Genomic DNA, 23,726 nt, shown 5'->3' with positions numbered 1-23,726 from the left:
TCCACCATGACCATAGCACACAGCAGTTCCTTGACTGTAATAATAATAATATGGACATTCTGGATGTCATGTAGGGTGTGTTACCTTGTGTGAAGGATGCTGACAGTATGGTCACATGAAGGACATTGTCCTAAAGTCTACATGTTACATTTCAACCATTCTATAGGATTTAGATAGAGGTTTACATAGCAACATCTTATGAGTTATAGAACAGTTAAATATTTAATAATTTATTCTTCCTTAGATCTGTGTCTGTGAAGAGTATTCTGCTGGTCACTTCTTAGGATTGGAATGTGGGTTGGAGTTCATGACTTATCTAGAGAGGGACAGAGAAAGGGAGGTTGGTGTGTGTGTGTGTGTGTGTGTGTGTGTTCATGCATGGCACAGAGAGGCCAGGATTCACACCTTAGTGATAATCAGTCCTTTTAGTGTTACTTGTCCTATATAAGAAACAATCAACTATCAATAGAATAGTCTTATTGTTACAAACTGGAGATTTTGCCCATGTTTTCCAGTTTGTCTGGTGTCCATTCGCTGACCCTTTGACCTGGTCTGATTCTGTGTTCCTCTGGCATGCTAAAAGCATGATCTGTTTGTGAGAGAAGGATCCTTTTTTGTCTGTTTCCCATAAATTTAATAGTTTGATGGTGGGAAGAGTAACAAATTGTCAATTTTGGGTCCATAATGCTGCATGTCCTTACAATGAACTTCTTAATGGCCAGTGACTGATGCCAGGCCAGGTATGTACGCTACAGTACAGGGCTTTGAAAAATTAGATGCCAGAATGTTAAACTGGAGGAGCTGAAATCCATTAGCTGCAAAATAAGAGAACTGAAACATGTTGTTGAAACAGTTGAAAGCCAAATTATGTACGGGCAAAGGTGGAAGAAGGAATAAAGACTTAAAAATGAAAAGAAGGGAGCGTCATGTGGTGTAGTGGTCTAAGCAGGCGCCACATGTGTAGAGGCTACAGTCCTCGCTGCAGTTGGCCCCGGTTCGAATCCCGCATTGGACGGCCTTTGCTCCATGTCATTCCCCCTCTCTCTGCCTCCCCATTTCCTGTCTCTCTACTGTACTATCAAATAAAGGCATAAAAAGCCCAAAAATATACTTAAAAAAAAAAAATGAAAAGAAGTGATGATGAAAGATGAAGTGCATCCTAAACATTAGAAACTTTAATTTAAGATATCTATAAGCTGAATAATCGCTTAATAGCTGGAAGTGTTGTGAACACTTTCAAGTTTGAATGAAGCCTTTAGCTGAAAGTTGCTCAAGTAGTTGAATTTCAAAGACGTAGAAGTTTTGAAGGATTTGAACATTGTCTCCATTCACTTACACTGTAGAAAATTGCAGAAAAAGCGTATTATTTTCAAAAATGATGAATAGTATCAAAAAGTTGAAGGTAAGAATAGATCTCCTGAAGAAGCTGAAGAACATTTTGATAGTTTTATGAACAGTTTGTAGCACAAATTATGCAGGAAAGTAAAAGGAGGATCTGGACTATACCACCAATGGAGATGGTTCAATTCAATATGTCTTCAATGTGTCTCTGGTTCGTGTGTGTGTATGGGTGTGTGTGTGTCTGTGTGTGTGTGTATATATATCTATCTGCCTGTCCCTATACCTCTATCCTTTTCTGTATTTATGTGTGTTTCTGTGTCAGTTAGAATGACAAATTGAAATTAACTGCCGAATGTTTCCTGATTAAAACTGGACTGAAACATATTTCCAGTTAAACCAGTTGAGATGTTTGTAAATCATTGCAGAAATGTCAGTAAAGTGGTTGATAAACACCACAGATCTCAGAGGAGTCTCTACTCAGGTAATTTGACCCAGATGTGTGCCCCCTCCCTCCACTCAGAGTTTGCCATGGTGACAATGCTGTCTCACTGGGTGCCCATCTGTCGTTCTCTTTGAAAAAGGTAGCACCTGGAAAACACTGGTTAAAGGTAATCCACCAATCACAATGAGCTCCAAAAGTAAACCACCAATTAGAATTTATGTAATGTGGAGTCAGTTAGATTTCTAACTGAAATTAACGGCCAAATGTTTCCTGAATGAAACTGTGTCTATCTACCTGTCTATCTGCCCGTCTGTCTGTCTGTCTACCTTTCTATGTGTCCATTTGTGTGTGTGTGTGTGTGCGTGCATGTGTGTATATGTTCGGTTTGTGTGTGTGTGTGTTTGTGTGTAAGAGAGAGAGTCTGGCTGTTGAAGACAGAGCTTACAGATCTATGCAAGAAAGGGGTCTGCGAACATCTCAAACTCCTGCCATTTAATACAAAATGGTACATAATATCAGCAAATTATCACATGGTCAGCGCCACAAGACTCTCCTGAAAACCTCTGTGGTTTTGGTGTTTCTAGAGCCACAAATGTGGAAATAGGAGTGAGTTACAAAAAAAAGGTCAGTTCTGGTTTTCTCCTGAATTCAGCTCCTGAATTTGTATTGCAGTCTATGGGAGAGTTGAAGGGTGCTTGCATCACTTGGAGGGTCACATTTCAAAAAATATGTGGCAGTAAGGACGAGTTAAACAGATTTTTTAAAGACAAAATTTTAGCGCTTCTCCCACTCTAGCTATGATGTCATCCACTCAAGCCGTGAACATTCCATGCAATACACACCCATTATAAACTCAAAAATGATCAGAAAAAAGCTTAAAACTAAAACTGTGAGATAGAGGTATCAAAAAGTTGAATAATAGTTAAATAGGTGAAAGTCTTGTGAACAGTTTAAAGTTTGAATGAAGTCTGTAACTGAAAGTATGCTGAAGTAGTTAAAGTTCAAAGAGGCTGAAGTTTTCAAGGATTTGAACATGGTCTCCATTCATTTAAATGGCAAAAAAAACTGAAAAAGCTTAATATTTCAAGAATTAATAAATAATATTAAAAAGTTGATTTGAGCCGATAATCTACAGAAACAGTGTAACGTTTTGATAGTTGGTTTTGTAGGACAAAGTATGATGGAGTAGTTAGAGACCATAAAAAGGCACAAGAATAATAATAACTAGAAAATTCCAGGGAAATTTTGAGTGCCACGGGGACTACTGCCGGGATGAGTACATGATTTATTTCCAGTGTTCAAAAGCCACCCTGATCATATTCTGGTTTTGAGAAATGTCTTGATATAAAAGACTCTGATATAAAACAATGTCACATCCCTCCATCATGTATTATATGGGAAATATCTCATATTCTGTGTTGTTTTTTTTAATAAAACAAGAGGCAACATGTCTTCAAACCGGCATTTAAAGGGTTAAAATCCTGAAAACTAATAAACATTTGGTAGGTTTGAGCAGAACTGAAGTGGTTTAAGAGATGTATGCAAAAAAAAGCAGAAAAAAATATTGATATATGATGATTTTATAGCATTTTCTTTGTGTGTCCTTTTTTGGACGCGAGGAACCCCAGAGGGTACAAAATGTGTTACCAGTGTATAATAGACCTGTAACAGTAACTGACATTAGATTTTAAAAATATGTCAAAAAAGACACTTTCTTTCAGAAATCCATACCTTCAGCTGTAACACAGCCAAAATGATCATTCATTCATTCATTCATTTTCTACCGCTTATCCTCTAGTAGGGTCGCGGGGGGGCTGGAGCCTATCCCAGCATCCTTTCGGGCGAGAGGCGGGGTACACCCTGGACAGGTCGCCAGTCCATCGCAGGGCAAACACACAGAGACAGACAACCATTCACTCTCACAGTCACACCTATGGTCAATTTAGAGTATTCAATCAGCCTAGTCCCCANGAAAACACCGTGACAGGCACTGAAGCCAGAAGTTTCTTACAGTCTCTATTTTATTCAGATATTCCTTAAAATGAGTGAGTAAGCTCAGTGCGAAGACAGAGTGAGATTCTTTTGAAAAAAAAAGACGATTACATTAGGTGTCAAAATTTTGTGCAGACCCTGCCTGTCAAAGTTACATTTTATGAATCCCAACAACTATGTCTACATTTTCAGAAAGAATTATTTGTCTCCTTTTTACGGTTTGGCCGTGAGCTCGAGTTAAAAATAAAAATAAAGGTTATTTTTTACTGCTTCACGCACTCTAGCCAACTGACGCTGTCACTCTAACTTTGAAGAAAAAGTGATTTCCACTCCTCCTTTGAGTGCTCATAGTTTGAAAAGTTTACATGTTATGTAAAAACAGTTGCTGTGTTTTGGAGAGAGCAGAAGTTTTCCTCCGTTTTATAGTTTGAATCACATTTCTACGTGCAGGTATGAGAGAGCTGGGTGACTCGGAAAAAAGGTGAAATTTTGTAGAAAAAAGGTGAAATTTTGTGGTTTTTTAAAGAAAATTCCAGTGCATTCCTAATGCATTATTTATTCCCAGTATTTTGGGAATAACTTTGGGAAAAATTGGAATTTTAGCACCAAAAGTCATAGTACCTCTTTCGGGATCAAGACGCACGTTTTGATGTATATATTACTCGGGTTTTCTCAAAGCTGCGGGACGAATTACACGCCAAAATTTGGCGGAAGAATAATAATAAGCCCGAAGGCACTCCTCTCAGCTATTCTAGCTGTAGAGGAGTGCCTCGGAGCTGAGCACCCGTATTCACAATAGTGTGAATACCTCAGCATTACATTATTGCACTGGTGCTCCACAGGGGACTGTTCTGGCTCCATTCCTGTTCACCCTGTATAGTCGGACTTTAAATACAACTCTGAGTCTTGCCACATCCAGAAATACTTGGATGACACAGCTATTGTGGTGCATATCAGGAATGGGCAGGAAGAGGAGTACAGGCATCTGACAATGGCCTTCAGTGAATAGAGCGACAAGAATTGCCTCCTTCTGAACACCTCCAAGACCAAGGAGATGGTCATCAACTTTCGGAGGTCTAGAATTATTATTGTTTATTTATTATTAACTGTTTTTATTATTATCATTATTATCAACAATAATATTACATATGAATTTCCCCTAGGGGATAAATAAAGTATCTATCTATCTATCTATCTATCTATCTATCTATCTATCTATCTATCTATCTATATATCTATCTATCTAATAAAGATTTGGATAACAATAGTGTGAATGCTGAGTCAGCATTCACACTATTGTTATCCAAATCTCTAAGTATGCAGAATACTAATATACAGTATGCTTCCAATGTTATCGCATTGAAGGCATATAATAATAATATATGTCTTCAATGCTATTGCATTGCAGGCACATAATAAAGAGTTCGATAACAATAGTGTGAATACCTCAGCATTCACACCAATAAGTATGCAAAATAATAATGTATGCCTTCGTTGCTATTACATTGCAGTTATGCATTGCAGTGAGATGAAACGTTTGCTGCAGCTGCAACTGCTTCTTTGTCCTGCCAGAATGTTGTGGAGTGGGTGGTTGGTATTGTCTAAGATGGCCTCCATCTTACATTGCATGCATCTCTCAACAACAGTCCTGGGTGAGTCCAGACTTTTGCCAAGAACAGACCCAGCCTTTTTGACCAGCTTGTCCAGTCTCCTTGTGTTCATGTCTGACATGATGCTGCCCTAGCAGACTGCAGCATAAAAAAGTACACTGGCCACCACTGACTGATAAACCTGTGCAACATTCCACTGCAGACGTCAAAGGACCTGAGCCTACTGAGGAAAAAGAGCTGGCTCTCCATCAAGTAGATGGCATCCATGTTCAGGGACCAGTCCAGTTTACTGTCCAGGTGCACACCTAGGTATTTAGTCCTTTAAGTCCTTTCTTCTTGTCTTGATTGGCTGAAGGGTGGGCCTAGACCTCCGAAAGTCAATGACCATCTCCTTGGTCTTGGAGGTGTTCTTGACGCTCCATTCACTGAATGCCATCGTCAGATCCCTGTACTCCTCTTCCTGCCCGGTAATGGTAATGGGGCTCCTGTCAGGTAACCTACAAGCCAGCTGGGCTGCACAGTCCTTTAACAGCCTCAGACACACACCATCAGGGCTTGTTGCTTTTCCAAGACGTACCTTCTTGAGCTCCACCCTCACCTCCTCTGCTGTAAAGGAGGTGTGGAGAGAGTTGCAGCTATAGCCTACATGTGTCATGCAGTATCCCCTTGTCTTCATTTATAGGTAAATAAAAACATACTGTTTGTATTACAAGTATTCATAATTTGTTTCAGTGCTATCAACAATTTGAACAATATCAACAATAAATGCACATATAAATAATAAAGTATAAGGAACATGGGGAAAACACCAACATGATTAACAGGACGGGGGTGCAGAGGTGAAATGCTGCCCCCAATGGATGTGGGGCAAGTAGCATGATCTTACACGTTATACCTTTAATACCAGAAAAAAAACAATGAAAGGTGTTTGTCAACCTTTTTAATGTTTGTAAAGTTCATTTGATTTAAAACATTTAACATTATTTATATTTTATTTTTTTCCAGTAGCTATAGTAATCTGATGAGAGGGTTTGACAAATACACAGTACAATAAACACCATGCAATATTGAGACAGAATATAGTTATTTTTCTAAAATGTTACTATTGTAACTGTAGTACATTTGTTGCGTCTGAACACTTTTATCTATATTTCCTGTAGTTCTGACTTAGACACCAAATGTTTTGATATTTTGATCAAAGTCTTGAAGCTCTGGTGAAAAGTTTAATTCATTGGTGACAATGCTGAAGTGATTGACTGACCTTGCATGTTCGACACGTCAACAAGGTTATTATTGTTTTAGAGGCTTTTGCATCTGTGATTTAGTGTTATGAGAAATGCATGGACTGTTTTTAGAACTGCATTAAGAGTTGAGAAAAACTTTAATAGTTTATTCATGGTTCTGACAATGTTGCTTATAACTCTTCCTCTTTCACATGAATGGGCTGGTACCTGGACAGGTAAATCCAGCATTAACTGAGCCATTTGATAACCAGCTTCATAGTACGTTATAAGGACGATCAGTGTTAGTTTCAGTTAAGCCAGATAACAAAAAGTTACCCTAGGTATGTTGAACTTACTTCAGAGTAAAGGTCACGAGATGAACAACTGAAATAATGTGGCTGAAAAGCACACCAAAACAAAACTGTACAACTATTTGTCTACACACTGTGTACACACAGCTAAAAGGAAGCAAACTGCATCCTGTTGAAGTGATGAGCTTCCTTCTTGTATACACAGTGAACACAGTATTGTCTTCTTATCATCAGTGCTAATGCTGATAGGACAATAAAGACACTGATCCATCAGTGTTGCAGACTCTGTGGCATCCAAACACTATCAGAAGCTTCCCGACAATGAGAGGTATTATGACTTACACTGCTTTATACTGTGTGTGTGTGTGTGTGTGTGTGTGTGTGTGCGTGTGACTTTGTCTCACAGAATAAACACAACCAGATCAGTCAGACTAAAATCCGTGTGGCGTCCACCCTCCTCTTCATCCTGGCGGGCTGCATCCTGTTTGTCACCATTCCTGCTGTGATCTTCAAACACATCGAGGGCTGGACGGCGCTGGAGTCGACATATTTTGTGGTCATCACTCTGACAACAGTTGGAATAGGTGACTATGTGGCAGGTGAGAGTTTGTCATTCATAGCTGACCCCTTAATGAATTGACCTGTCCTGTTTTCTTACATGTTATTATTCATTAATAAATACATCACAATACATTTAGGTCATGATTACAGTTTGTAAATTAGGTTTAGTTTATGAAAACCTTTTTTTTTTTAATTCTACAAGAAAAGAAGAAAAAGTTCACCATGAACAAGAACTCTGAAACATGAGACTACATACATCTGCTGGGGGGAGTAGGTTTGCTGCAGTGTTCATAAGACTGAACATGTTCTAATCTGTACATACTGACAACTGTGTTTCTTTTTCACCAATTCAATTCAATTCAGTTTTATTTGTATAGCGCCAAATCATAACAAACATTATCTCAAGGCTCTTTACAGGGTAAGATCAAAACCTACAATATTATAAGACACCCAACTTTTCCACAATGAGCGGCACTTGGTGACAGTGGGGAGGAAAAACTTCCCACCACCAGTTACCAGCATTGCCCTCTATGGATGAGGATTAGGACCACATGAATAAAAAAAATAAAATACTTTTTTTTTTTTGCAACTCTGACTTTGGTCTCAGAATTCTGAAGGAAAAGTCAGAATTCTAAAAAAAAATAATTCACATGTGGCCCTAATCCTCTTCCGTAGCCTTCCTATTACAAGTGAAACAAAAACTTATCATCATTGAAGCATCATGCAGAAGAAAGTAAATTCACTTTTTATGTGTGGGTTGCTTTACACCTCCAAAACTTCTATGTTCTCAGTCAAACTGTGTAAATCATCTTCTACTTAGATAACAGTGTTTTTATTTCATACAGCAGCTCAGCTCAGCCCAGCTCGTTCTCTCTGTCTGTCTCACTGATGAGGTCTCCATAGAGGAGCAATTTCTGTGTTGGATGAAGGTGTCACTGCATTGGTCTTCTGTGATTATTTCTCTAATAAAGCAGAGTCCACTGTCAGCGTCTTTACCATTAAAGATGTTCACTGAAGATGATCTCGTTATTTGAGCTCCATTCCTTGAAGTGTTCAGCTGGCAGCAGCAAACTGATGTACTCTTCTGTATTCATGTCCTGTTCTTTAAATAGGGGGGGACCGCAGGATTGAGTACCGGAAGTGGTACAGACCACTAGTGTGGTTCTGGATCCTGGGTGGTCTAGCCTACTTTGCTGCTGTGCTGAACATGATTGGTGACTGGCTGAGGGTGCTGTCCAAAAAGACAAAAGAAGAGGTATGTTCTCATAAGGATGATGATGATGATGATGATGATGATGATGATGATGATGATGATGATGATGATGATGATGATGACCTCCACCTTGCAGTACCAGCCTTGCCTACCTAAATTGCATAATGAGATTAAATCCCATGACAATGCTAATGCTAATGAGACCAGATATAAATGCATGATGATGGGGTGTAATTATTCAGAAACAGTGTCCAGATACACATCTCGTGTTACTGGAGATGGAGTCTAAGAAAGCATTGCTGTTTCTGAACAAAAAGGATCAGAAGCAGAGAAGAAAGCTTCAGAACTGTGTGAACAAACAAATACTCATTTTGATTGATAAATGATTAAAACTATTCATATTTACATACTACTACAGTTTACTACAGTTTCACTATGAACAGACTATTAAATTACAGCTTATCAGCTTATATTACCATACCTTATACAATCTAGAGGATGTTTTACTTGTATATGTTTTTTTATAGGGGATCTAAGTAGCTTCTTCATTTTACACCTCTATGGCCTCTTGCTGCAAACAGTGTGATTATAAGCTGTAAACAGCCAAAAGTTGGTTTTACTTCTCAGATTGATTTATTAAAACAATTTGTTGGCCTGAGAAAATAAAGTTTATGGATAATTTGCTGGGGGAAAAAAGCCCAGTTGAGAGAAAACTGTGAAAAATACATTATTTTGTGTTGAAGAAATAAAAAAATGTTCTATCCTGTTATGTATCATCTCCTGGTTCTTTGGATGGGAACCCTTGATATAATATGTGGCAGCACTGATTGGGATGAGACTTTTTTGTCACTGTTGATGAAATTTATGTAGGTCATCAAGGTTGATAAAATATGAGATACTACTCCTTCATTTATCTTGAAAATGTCATTCTTGCCATTCTGCATTATTTTTGAGCACAGCATAAACACACTGATAACTGACATACTGATTTGTAATAACTGTCTTTGACTGAGGTTGGAGAGATCAAGGCTCACGCAGCAGAGTGGAAAGCAAACGTGCGAGCAGAGTTCCGGGAGACACGTCGGCGTATGAGTGTCGAGGTCCATGACAAGCTACAGCGAGCTGCCACCATCCGGAGCATGGAGAGGCGGCAGTTGGGTCTGGACCAGCGTGCCGTGTCACTGGACATGCTTTCCCCAGAGCGCCGTGCCATCTTCAACAGCCTGGACACCAACAGCTACAAGACCTCTTCCCAGGAGAGCATCGACACCAAACTGAACAACCTCCGGCTGCGGGGGGCTGAGCAGTGCGAGCGGCACTCCAACCACCAAACCACTTCTGAGGACAACATTTTCAACCGCCTCGGCTCCGTCACCAAGATGGCCAAGCGCAACAGGCATCGGGACCTGAAGAAGAACATCCCAGACGAGACTCGCCGGCCTCATAGCGAGGCATATGGCTACAGTACAGCCACCTTCGACTGCAGCACACACTCTGCAGATGAAGGGAAAAGAGAGGATGAGAATGAAGACAAGGAGTGCAACACTAGCTTGTCCGATTTCCCGCTGTTTTTGGAAGCTTGCAAGCCACAGAATGGGTTTATTCCAGAGCAGACCAAAGAAAATGAGAGTGAGAAAACACTTGAAACAAAAGAGCTGCATATTCAGATGGGCCCTTAGACAGTGTATTCCTACAAAGAGGTTTTAAATACCACCATAAGTGCCTTAGGTCTCCCTTAATCCAGTGTGTGCTTACAGAAGGGCAATATCTGTCCCTTTGTGCTATATCCTGTGTTGTTGACAGTATTCACTGTGCCCTATGAATCTGATGGACACACACTCTAAACTAGAAATGCAACACCTGTTTTCTATAAGTGTGCTCTGCTAAATGATGGTCATATTTAAAAAGTTGCCTGCTTATAGGCATTTACAGGATAATAACGTCTTATTCTGCAGCTGTGGACATTATTTCTCCCAGTTATGCTAACACTATACTCTGCTAAAGTAATCGCTTACATTAGCAACCAGCAGAAATCAACACACCTGCATCAGTCTTGTAAGTTTTGAGTCAGTTCTGTATCATCTGTATGTGGTGCACAGTACTTCACAGATTCACATGTATATTACAGTAAATGATTACAGACAGGTGAGGAGTCCCATATATTTAACCACTTTGTGGTTGTTATCAGGACCATCGATGTCACCTGGTTCGTTCGTGCTCCTGGCTGCTGTAACGACAGTCATTGGAGTTGTTGAAGTCACCTGAGGCCAGGTGTGAATGGTTGTTAAAGGACAGCATTGTAAGTGAGGGATAAGTGGTGTCGTAGACCTTGTTCAAACCAAAGAGGAGTGGAGGAGGTCATTTATGACCCTATTCAGAGGTGGCTTGGCCTCATGTGACTTTAACAACTCCAACTACAGGAACAAACCAAGTGAACTTCAATGGTCCTGATAATGGCCCCACAGAGGTTAAATACTGGGGCTGGGAGGTAGGCAGGCCCAGTGGTGGGAACAATAGAGACAAATCATGATGCTGTCTGTGTTAACACACCTTGACAGGCGTTTCTTTTGGGTCTCACACACTCATTTGCATTTTGAAACTGATTTTGTCACAAAGGTGTGTCAATGTTAACCAACATGTTATCATTGTTTTGTTGGTCAACATGCAGACCCTCTTGTGGACGGCACTTTTAAAAACTTGTGTGTACATTGACCCACACTTTGATTTTGGTGCTATTGCTTTGTGTCAAGTTTGTATTTGTGTTTTACTCTACATCCAGCATGTAGCTTCTGGTTATCTTCTCTGGACCTGCACACCACTTGTTGATGAGGTGATACTGAAAATACAGAGACATACTGATGGGTTAGTACTGTCAGGTTTAACCTAACTTAAAAGTGATTGGTCCCTTCCTGATGTCATCAGGTTATTTATTTAAGAATACCTCTGTTCTAATGTCTGACAGAGGACTTTGCCCTAGTGCCTTGTCAGACTTTGTGATGTCGGTGTGGTTGCAGATTTCGGCAGGTCATTTGGTGAGTAGTACATTATAGTCCCTGATAGAAACGATGGCCTAAACTATGCTACTTTCAGATGGATGCCATGAGATCATAGAAAATATTTTAAATGAGGCCTGACATGTGCACATGGACCTCCTACTCTGCGCTGTGATATGTGGCTCAAGTCAGAACGTACAGTAAGTTATACACAGACAAGTCACCTAACACAAGCTGCTGTTAAAGAGTAGAGTAGTACACGAGAGAAGCTTGATTTAAATGTAACACCTTCACTGTTTGTTGTCATTCTGTTTGTCATGTTGCCTGTTGAAAGTCACTTCTTAAAATGTGCATTGAAATGTGAATGAAAATGAGTGTGAACATGCCACATGTTGTCTGTGCATGGTCCCCAGTCTCAGCTGTTGTCTTAGTACAATGTCCAAAAATGCTACCTAGATCATGACCTCATCGACACTATCTCAGGGCCCATTGTCCTAAATGTTTGTTGTTGACATTGCTTGACAAGTGCTGCATTCACACTTTGACAGGATGGGGGGACAATGACTGCACCTATGTTCCCTGAAAATGAATGACAACAGAATGGAAGATAAGCCATAAAGTAAGAGGAGGGACTGCTCCACACTATATGAGCTCAAAGAGATGGTCTGAGATTGTAAAGCGTCCTGCTATTACAGTGAGGGTGCACTGTCTACTTTTCATCTTGACTCAAACATATCCACAGACTGTCAGACACATGAAAGTAAGGGGGTTCCTGAAGGGACTGTCTGATGCATGGATTTGGGTTAACCCCTCATCTACACCCTGGATGGAGCTAAATTAGGACAAGCAAGCGGCAACCACCACAACTGACATGTTTGATATGCTGAGACATCTGTCAATCAAGCAGACATGCCCTAAAACAATACTTCTCTAGAAGCCTTAATACCTCTTTGGTGGGTTCTCACCCTGATGATCACAGAAGAAGGGACATTAGCTCTTGAGAGCCACACATCGTGTGAAAGAAACTGTATTCCTGCAGAAAGGTTGTGACTCTTGAAATGGAATTCTATGCAGTCAGAGGTTTTTCACAGCCAGCATCTAGTGGCCGGTAATGGTACTGCATCTGAAGGCATTTCAGCCATGGTGGTGGCTGCTGAACAAGATTCTATGTCCACTATATTTTCATACTCACCATGTACCATTGAGGGACATGACATGTAACCTGTGTCACTGACTGTATCACAGTGACAGGTCATGTTCTCTTTTTCACATACACTCCCCCACCTCATGTTAATGTACTCACTATCTGTGTATGCGCATCTGCCTGTTCTTACTGTTCACATCACTAAGTGACGCTCTAGGCGCGTGTGAATGCAGCAAAAGCAAGGACTATATGTCTTTCAAAAATGCTTCTAAGAAATACAAAAATGTCAAAGCTTAAAAAGAAAACCAAGACACGGAACAAAAAAGGCATGCTACACTGCAAAACTATATTATGATATATATGGTGTTGATTGTATACCACCACGTGCTCCACAGGATGATGCTTACCATGGCATTTTGTTTTCACCTGCCTATGTTATGACACAAGCAGCTCATGCTCTGTACTTGGACGTTGCTCACAGTATCTCTTGTGCAACCATTACATTAAATGTAGTGATTGCCTTTTGGAAATAAAAGTCACTGAATTAAGTGCTATTTCTGAGTGTGCAGCAGTGTATTTCAGGGTTTGAAACTTGGTTTTGAGTCTCTGTTTTTCACAGCTACTATCAGTGGCTTTCATCAGGACAGAAGAGGAGGATAGATCAGTTTCATGGTCACTGCCTGTGACCTCTAAACTGACATTATCTCCTGGTTTGAGCTGTTATTTCCTGTCTGATTAGAATGTTCACAAAACCCTTATCACCTTCAGATGCACTTCCTGACTCTGTGTTTCAATCAAATACCTCATTGGTTGAAGCAGGTCAGATCCACAAGGTGAAATTGTGCCGTAGAGGAAACAGAATTGCATCAAAGTTCAGTTAGAACGTTCAGTTTTATATTAGTTATTTAATGTTACATGCACTGTCTATTAACACAGAAGATTCAGAAATAGTGGTGTGGAGCTACTTTGAAAATCAGCATCAGATCGGGTATGGGTCATCACAGAGTGGGTGCATCAACTTCATGTGCAAGACCCAGATCATGGACAATCTTGTGCATAAATCTGTACAGGAAAGTAACTGGCCTTTGATTTTCTTGGGTGTGTCCTGAAAGGGTTTTGATATAACCGAACACAATAGCCTTATATTGTGTAGATAGATATATTAAAGACTATAATTAAATGAAATGTCCCGTTTATTTAGTGTATAGTTTAATGTTAATGTTAATAGTAATTTAGATTCACTTCAGTCATAATAAATGAATTATTAAAGGTGCAATGTGTAAGATCTGGCCAGATCTGGCCAGAATTTTAGTTTAAAATGTTTTAAAAAATGAACTAACACTATCGTAATAGTATGTGAAGGAGCCACAGTGATAATGTCATGACCAAGACCTCCATCTATTGTATTTCAGAGATATCTCCTGAAATGAGCATGCTAACCAACTATCCATGACCCAGGCGGTGTTGTAATACCACCTAGACACACTAGATGCTGTCTGAGTCAGTGCAGCGTCTAGTCTGCCCTCAGTCCCACGGAGAAAAAGAGCTTCCTCCTGAGCTTGAAGTTACGCTACAGCTCCCGTCTTTATCTCCATCCCTAAGGATCGCTCCGACAAGAAACCAAGTTCAACGGCATATAAGCAGAACACGAGTAAATCCTGGTGTGTTTTTCCAACGTGGGAGACAGCTCCGAGCAAATTAAGAGACGCGGCTTAATGCCGGGCTCGCAACTTTTTTTTAGACTGGTGAGTAACATCTAATCTTGGTCTGTAGTGAAAAGTATCATTATGCAAATGACAAACCGTACTGACGAACACTTCAAGTGGCATATATGTATGATTGATGATGTCGACAGAGGTTTTAGCGATGCAGTGGAATTTAGCCTGTTCCTGCAGCTGTTGTCCAGCTAGATGCTGTAATAATTTATAATGTTGTAAACACACACACACGGAGACCTGTATTGCAGAACGGCTGTCTTTTATTTCCCGCTTCTTCCTCTCCAGCTTCCAACAGTTTGATCACAACACCACACTCTTACCATACTCCACCTAGTGGTAGGAGTCATACCCATATATCACAGATGCGTCAGTAACTTACAAGACAAAGAGACTGTTTGATTCAGGATCCACTGCCTAATACTGTATTTATTTTAGCATATTCATATCTATCCTTACTATTTATTATATACACACAACAGACCTAACATGTTTGAATATAAAGAACTTGTATGATCTAAACTAATTGTTCCTATCACATGTTTGTCTGCATCAGGATCAAAATTCCAGTCCAGTCATCCCCAGTGATGGACCAGCATATGCCTTTTCTTCTGGGTCTGGCCTCATCAATTAACAACCACATTACAGTAACACCTTGGAGTATTATCCCTGCACAGAACAGATATTGTCTATACTGTGATATTTTGCACATCCTACTCAGCAAGAGTTTTGTCAATACTTTTGTATATAGTTTTATTTTTTTGTGTATCTATGTATATTTATCTGTTTGACTGTTGCAATACTTTACCTTTTTATTATTTCCTGTTAATATGTTTATTGGATACTGCATCAAACACCAGGCAAAATATCTTATAAGTAAAAAACTACCTGGCAATGAACCTTATTTTCTGATTCTGCCTTTCCCTTCCTCATGCTTCTGTAGCCTGACACCCATGTGTCATGCAATATCCCCTTGCCTTCATATTTTTATAGGTAAATAAAAACATACTGTTTGTACTACAACTCTCATATACTCATAATTTGTTTCAGTGCTATCAACAATTATAACTATCAACTCAAGAGACTCAAGTGCCTGTTGTGTTAATTGTGACCTCTTTGGATCTGTGATCAATCGGTCAAGTGGGGGGTGTCAAGACTTCTGTTGTTTATTGTTATTTGAAGGTCTGAATAATTTATTTGAGGATGTAGTCTTCTGTCATTTTATTTTGAAATGGTTCAGTTTATGGTGAAAAGCCTCGGTGGCTTCCGGTTTATTGTGATCACGGCAGTTGCACCTGAGGTTTAGACAGAAGCACACCACCCATTGGTAAGCATGTTGAGAAATAGCCTGCTAATAATATGATTTGTAGATGTTTGTGTTTATGATACTAGATGTTAAGCTTTAAGATGTCTTGCTCTGATGAGACTTTCATGGAGTCTTTGGGGTTAGCGTTGCTAGCGCTAATTAGCAGTTATGCTAGGTTCCACTAGCGTGTTAGGCTAACTTCGTTAGCATTTCGGGCTAGCGCTTAGCTAGCTCCCATAAACATTTAGCTATTAATGTTAGAACTAGTGTTAGCTGAGAAAACACTAGTGTTTGGTTAAATGGGTCTTTGAATTTGATTCAATTCATTACATTTATTTATAAGCACATTTGATTGTGTATTTAAAGGAATTAATGCTTTGTTTATTAAAGAAGTGAATGTAGCTAAATAAAACACAATTTCTGTAATAATATTATGTAACCTTTTTTATTTGGGTTTAATTTCAGGTTTATGACCTGTGGCCACCTTTGGTGATTGTCTTAAAATAAAAGAACACCTAGGAGAAAATACCACGAGTTATAGCTTCAGTGTGCTTCTTGGTCTGCCTTTTCGGAGGGCCATGATTCAAAAGTCCGAACAGTAAGGCTCAGGTGATGTAGTCGGATCCCACTATTCAACCTAAACTAAATCAATTTTTAGTCCCAGAAAGTCACCTTAAACAGCAACATCATAACATTTGTACCAGCACCATGGACAGCATGTCTCATTATTAAACATAACCCATCACTCTCATTTTAGCAGGCAGGTAGCAGCCTAGCTGTGCACTTTGGGCACACTGTCAATTTGGTGGCAAATCATTTGTATCAACATGTATATCAATATCTATCTTATGCATATAAATTGTACTCTAATCTTGTACTTAGTATTACAGCACGTACTCGTGTTTTTGCCACGTGCTCTGGAAAATAGTGAAATGTAATAAGAATGTGACTGGGAATGAGCTGACACTGCTGGCCTGAAGGTCAGGTCATCATGACCGGGACAAGAGTGCTGGGAGGGGGGCCAGAGATTGTGAAATATAGTTATTGGAAAGAGAGAGACTGTTTTTCTTAGAACTTGGATCATAATCATATTCACCAGGGATGAAAGTTGTTTGTGCTGCTCTATAGAATGTATGATCTGGAGATAGTTGGGTGCGACTATCTGCAGATATTTTGTCTGTCATCCAGCACTTGTGTTTTAATAAACTATACTCTAAACTGGCAAGACTGTCTCAAGAATAATCGGTAAACTACTAGATCAGTAAATAAAAGCTACAACTCTTCAAGACCTAAGTTCGTCTTCCCTGTGCTTCAACTACAGTCCATAGCTCTTTGTTTGGCTCAGCCTGCCTATCTGGGAAGTCAATGAACACCACTGATTTGTACTTACCACACTTCAGTAATAAGATGTGGTTGTCACAGCCTGCCCTGCCTTCACCTGCTGCTTCAGTGTTTTACCATGGTCAGGATATGTGTGTTTGTGAACAGTTATGGAAGCTAACTGTCAAAAAGAAGCAGCTGCATGCTCAAGGACAAAGACCCCTTAGACAGTACCAAATAAGGAGTGCACATATGGAAACAGACAATACCAAATAAGGATTATATATGTGAGGACAGATTCATGTCCAGGGTAATACAAAAGCAGACCATACAAAGTGCAGAACCAGGTTATACAAAATGCAGAATATGATTTTTCTTTTTCAGAATATGATTTTTCTATTACATCTTCCTACATTGAACAAAATCTGCCAAGCTGTCATCACTTATTTGCATGTGGTGAAGAGGGACATTGTGCAGTGGGGTGCCTTAAGAGATGCAAGATAGTGGGAAACCAGCAGTGGTCACAGCCAAGGGACAACCTGTGACAAGCACCAATGTCCCATCCTGGCCAAATGACGGCAACATAGAGCAAGCCCCACACAGGCAAGAGCCTGCTGTCCCCCCCAACTCACCAGTCAGTAATAAACCACATCTGGAGTTGCACAGCTGAAAAAATGTCTATTGAAATGTCATATGAATGGTTATGTAGTGACTGCTCTGTGTGATACTGGTGCCCAGGTCAGCCTTATAGACCGAACTTGGAGACAGATATGATTACCTCATCAAGAAGTCCACCCTTTAAGTGAGCTGATGGGAGATGATCTCAATTCTTTGCTGCCTATGGGGAATCAATTCCCTACAAAACAGAAATAGGGGTATCGTTTTTGTACCCAATGGTACATTTTTCAGAAAAGTACCCTGCAAGGTGAAATGGTCCTTAGGCTAATAACTGTGGATCTTTGTTTAATTTTAAAGGTACAAAATTATTGCAGACAGCAAAGGGTACATAATTGTACTTTTAACAAGATTAAGATACAGGCAGTTATAATGGTTTTAATAATATTGTAGGGCCATGAGGCAGGCTTACAAAGCCATTGTTAAAACACTGACTTAATTGAATCTAATACAGTATGTGAGTTATGAATTTGCATTTTTAAAATGTACTTTTACTTAACTTTGTTCACGTTTTGTGTATGAAACCAAAATGAAATTTTGCTTGGTTGCACTCAGTGATTAGACCATGACTCTTTAGGTCTTATGCTTCAGCATAACATCGAAAAGCACTGCTTTTTTTGTGCTGGAACTTTTTTTTTAAGGACAAGTCAGTTCTATCAGAAGAATATGCACAGAAAATTACTTAGTTTACATATAAAATGTACATTTTGATAAAAGATGTAAACTAATTGTCAGTTTTTTAAATTAATTTTGGTCTCTGAATTTACGGTAATGTTTTTGCCTCATAAATGTAAAAATAACATGTCACTCCAACTGTACCTCATACAGTACCAATTCTTGGGGTGCCTCAGTGGATAGAGTGTGATCACATGTACCTTCCTTACCGCAGCAGCCATGAATTCGAGTCCAACCTGCAGTCCTTTTGCTGCATGTCATTCCCTCTCTCCCTCCCCGACTTTCCTGTCTTTCTCTAACTGCACCTGTACCAGAACATAAAAGTACATTTTTGGTACTAGGGGGACAGAATGTTCTTTTTGAGGTACAGACAGGAAGGTACAAAAAAGTACCAATGTTCCAAGGTACACTGCCAGGGTACAGCTGGAAGAACAAAGCCTTTGTACCTTTTTAGGTCCGTTCCTGCACTTTCATTTCTTATAGAGTATGATGGGTAGGTGAGGGTAATTGTCAACTTGCCTAGTAATGATGATCCATACTATTCCATCAAAGTACCATTCCTTGTTAGCCGAGTTACCCTCCACACAGCTCTAGGCAGCATCCAGCTGATTGACAGAATAGTTGAAACAGACCAAATACATTTACAAAAACAATGTTCAAGTAAATGAGGTGGGTACATCCTCCCCAATCAATGAGAATAACAAAATCAACCCAGCAACATTATGGTACCCACCAGTCAACATCAGCGACCTATGTGATTAAGAACAGGCAGTAGTGTAACAGCTTCTGTATGAAGAGTCCAACACTTTTGCCCATGACAATGATGATATTGGCTGCATTCCAAACCTTCAAATGACAATCACTGTGATGACATCCCTGTGCAATGTTCTTATGCCATTCCTAAACCACTTTATAAGGAAGTCACATAATATATTCAAGACTTGCTAGCCAGAAAGTCGATTGTGAAATCTAAGTCCCCCTATACAGCATATCAGCAGGGTTACATCTCAGAGGGATCCAGATATCTTACAGCATTCATCACCCCATGGGGCCTTCATGAGTGGGTCCGCATCCCTTTCAGCCTCTCAAATGCCCTGGCCACAGTATGGAGGAGGTGTTGTATGTAGGGATACGGGATTAATACTGCTTCCCTTACCTGGATGATGTACTGTGCTATGCGAAATCCTTGGAGGACCCCGTGGAAGGATTAAGGTGGGTCCTCAGGGCATTGTTGATAATGGTTGAGGTGTTGTATACCCTGATGACAGTGGGAACAAAGGATCTCCTGAACTTCTCTGTTCTGCATGGCAGTGAGATGAGACATTTGCTTCTGTAGCTGCTTCTCTGTCCTGCCAGAATGTTGTGGAGAGGATGGTTGGTATTGTCTAAGATGGCCTCCATGTCCTTGGTCTTGGAGGTGTTCAGGAGTTCTTCAGTTGCTTCACTGAAGGCCATCGTCAGATCCCTATACTCCTCTTCCTGCCTGATCCTGATACGCACCACAATGACTAGAGCAAGACTCAGAGTTGACTTTAAAGTCCAACAGGAACGGGGCTAGAACAGTCCCCTGTGGAACCCCAGTGCTGCTCATCACTGTCCCTGAAACACAGTTACCCAGCCTGACGCACGGTGGTCATCTTGTCAGGTAATCCACAATCCAGGACGTGAAGCAGAGATCTACCCCCATCCCTCCCAGCTTGTCTTTAAGAATGGGGGGTTGGATGGTGTTAAATGCACTTGAAAAATCAAAGAACATAATCCTCATGTAACCACCTGGCTCATCCAAGTAAGAATGGGCCCAGTGGAAAATGTAAAGGATGGCATCATCCACTCCAATATGTTCTTTGTAGGCAAACTAGGTCTAGCAACAGGTCTAGTGCATCTGTGGCCTCAGAAGATGGAGAAGCAGCTGCTCCAGGGTGTTCATGATGTGTTCAAAATGTGAGGGCCACCGGTCTGTAGTCATTTATCTCAGCCAGTTGTCCTACTTTAGGTTTCGGAACAAGACATGATGTTTACCACAGGACCAGGACCCTCCCTGTTTGTGGGCTTAAGTTAAAGATCCTCTGGAGAGGCCCAGCCAGCTGGGCTGCACAGTCCTTTAACACCCTCGGACACACACCATTCGGGCCTTTTGCCTTTCCAGGACGTAGCCTCTTGAGCTCCGCCCTCACCTTCTCCGCTGTAAAGGACAGGAGACTTGACCCCAATGTGGAGGGAGTTGCAGCTTCAGTGTCAGGTTGTGAAGGAGATGCTGTAGGAGAAGCTGCAGCTGAAGCAGTGGGAGAGAGAAAAGGTGAGGCTGTGTTAAACCTTTTGTAGAACAGGTTGAACTCATTGCCTTGTCCCCATCACCTAATGTTGCCTGGCTGTTCTTCTCTTTATAGCCAGTGATGGTCCTCATCCCCTTCCACACCTCTCTGGTGTTGTTGTCCTGCAGTTTCCTCTCTACTGTCTTTTTGTAGTCCTCCTTTGCCTGCTTTAATCTCCTCTTCAGCTCATGTCTTACACACCTGAGCTTATCCCCGTCTCCATCCCTGAAGGCCTCCTTTTTCTGGTGTTACTGGTGATCCAGGGTTTGTTGTTTGGAAAGCAGTGTACAGTCCTGGCTGGTATTACAGTGTCAATATAGATGTTAAGGTAGTCAACCATTCTATCAAGGTCAGGGTCCTTGCTTTTATCATTTTCCTGTGACAGTAAATTCCAATCTGTGCATTCAAAACAGTCTTTTAGAGACTCACTGGCCTCTGGGGTCGAGTTCCCCATGAGCAGGTGGTTGCTGCCTGCCTCAGTACACAGGGCTTGTAGGAAGACTGAAGAAAAACCAGATTATGATCTGATTTGCCAAGAGGTACTAGAGCTGAAGTAGTGTTGGCCTCCTTGACATTAGCATACAACAGATGAAGTGTCTTATTTCACTTGTAGGACAATGAACATACTGAGTGAAGCCAGTTAGGTGAGAGGTGAGAGTGACATGGTTCAAATCCCCCGATATTGCAATGAATGCATCAGGGTGCCGGGTCTGTACTCTTGCAACAGTGTTTTGAATGACATCACACACAAGTGAAGGCTCTGCTCATGGTTGAATGAAAACAACAATGGCAACGATGGGTGAGAACCCTCTCGGTACATAATACTGTCTAAGACCAACTGCCAACAGTCCAATATCCCAACAGCAGATCTTCTTCACTGTAATATGACCAGGGTTGCACCATCTATTGTTCACAAGCAGAACCAGTCCTCCACCTTTATTCGTGTCAAAAAGATGTGTGTCAGTTGTGATTTAGGACACTGTTGCACATGCTTTTGTTGACACTGGTGTATTTCAATTATCAGTGAGGATTTTAGAATGTCTACAACTGCTCTCCACAATAAGCCTATCCTAAAGCAGTTTGTTCATCTCACTGGTGTCAGAGATGACCCTTTGGACTCAGTTGGCACACCCTCAGTCAATTTAAGTATTACACACAAGCCAATGGCACATGCCCTTCAAGTTGTCAGGAACTGTGCTAAACCACTGATTTTGGGCTGGGATTTTCTGGTTGGGAAACAGCATTATCATAAACACACAAAACATGGCCTCGACTACCCATCGAGGCATGGACTCCACCAGACCTCTGAAGGTGTGCTGCGGAATTTTGCACCAAGACGTTAGTAGAAGATCCTTTAAGTCCTGTAAGATGCGAGGAGGGGGCTCAATGGAATGAACATGTTTGTCCAGCACATCCCACAGATTGGATTGGATTGGATTGAGATCTGGAGAATTTGGAGGCCAAGTCAACACCTTGAACTTGTTGTGTTCCTCAAACCATGTGGCACAGCACATTATCCTGATGAAAGAGGCCACTGCCATTAGGGAATACTGTAAAGAATTCTGTAAAGTGGGTATGGGAGAGAAACATAAAATTTAACGCTTATTGTTGTAAGTAGATTCGTGGTGGTTTATCGGGGTGAGAGCAACTCTGTAGGTGATCAAAGAGTTCAGCCATTTGTACTGGTGCAACACAATTATTTATTACAAGGTGTAGCATTAACGCCATATTTTAGAATTTACTCTCGTTGAAATGGGGCACCAGTCCTCTAGGAGGACAACAATGAATTACTTCATTGCCAAATTTATCAATCTCATATAGGAAGCCATGACTTCTCGATTCAATGGATCTCCAGTCTCTTCGTCAAAAGAATACAACAGGACAAGAACTGGGTGTAAATAAAGGAGTTTATTTAACTAAACTACTATCTACAGAGTAAATGCAAGGTGTAATAATCATAAAGATGAAAATAACAATGAAATGAGCAGTGTGATGAGTTGGCAATGGTGGGAGAGAATATGTTATGGCTATACACTATGGCTATACAGCTAATGATGCTACATCTACGAATTAGGTTTGATGATTAAATATTGCAATATTTCGACATCAACCCAATCATGAGCAGAGTGTTAAGACCGGTCTACTGTGAGTTGCGCTGTAGCTGAAGACCCTCGGCTGGAACGCAGGTGGCTGTGGTTGCCGTGGTAACCCTGGAGACACGGGAGCTAGGTGGATTCTCCTGGAGGCCGTGTCCCGTTATCACGATGACGGATTCTGCTGGTGTCTCAGCGATTCAGCTCTGGTGGAGTGATTTCTGGTCGGCTTCTCTGCGGGCGGTCGTGCAGATGTTATCTGCTGGTGTCTCTTGCGGGTTGATGCGAAATAAACTCTAATGCTCTTCACTTTGCTTGGATAACTTTAGTGGACACTGGCGTTGACCAGATGACTCTAATGTTGTCAAAATCTTCAAAAAGGAAAACTTGATGATAATTAAAAGTTACAAAATTACTGAGGCAGCATGCATATTAGCATATTATCGGAGCTCCTCGATCATAAAGAAAACGCTGTATTTTATTTGAGAGATTGTTTCATATTAACAGAAGAAGTTTTATAGGCGTTTACAATATGCCCAAATCGAAACAAAAACATGTTTCACAGACGAAGGAAAGAGCTCAAACAGCCGAGGAAGAATCGGTCGAGGACGGCACAATTAGCCCTCCTGACATGGCAGAGCCACAGGTGGATGCGGACATGGTTAGCTTGCAGATGATACTGCTAGAGCTGAGAGAGTTTCGGCGTGAAAACATAGACACTCTCTGAGAGATACGAGAAGACATAAAGGCAACTAACAGCAGAGTCAAGGAAGATGAAATGCAAATTTCAGAGACCGAAG

General features: G+C 40.7%; 1 protein-coding gene across 1 annotated transcript in view; it reads left to right on the top strand.

Annotated features, from left to right (window-relative positions):
• Positions 1-10,675, top strand: part of LOC111239764 (potassium channel subfamily K member 10-like) — a 71,795-nt gene extending 61,120 nt beyond the window's left edge. The window contains exons 5-7 of the mRNA XM_022769673.1: positions 7,326-7,518; positions 8,593-8,735; positions 9,707-10,675. Of these exons, the coding sequence (XP_022625394.1) occupies positions 7,326-7,518; positions 8,593-8,735; positions 9,707-10,372 (1,002 nt within the window). The 3' untranslated portion in view covers positions 10,373-10,675. The remainder of the gene's footprint in view (positions 1-7,325; positions 7,519-8,592; positions 8,736-9,706) is intronic.
• The last annotated feature ends 13,051 nt before the right edge of the window (positions 10,676-23,726 follow it).

This window comes from Seriola dumerili, unplaced genomic scaffold (genome assembly GCF_002260705.1).
Source record: "Seriola dumerili isolate Sdu_G_001 unplaced genomic scaffold, Sdu_1.0 BDQW01000025.1, whole genome shotgun sequence".
NCBI lineage: Eukaryota > Metazoa > Chordata > Actinopteri > Carangiformes > Carangidae > Seriola > Seriola dumerili.
This window is presented reverse-complemented; position numbering and strand designations above follow the sequence as displayed.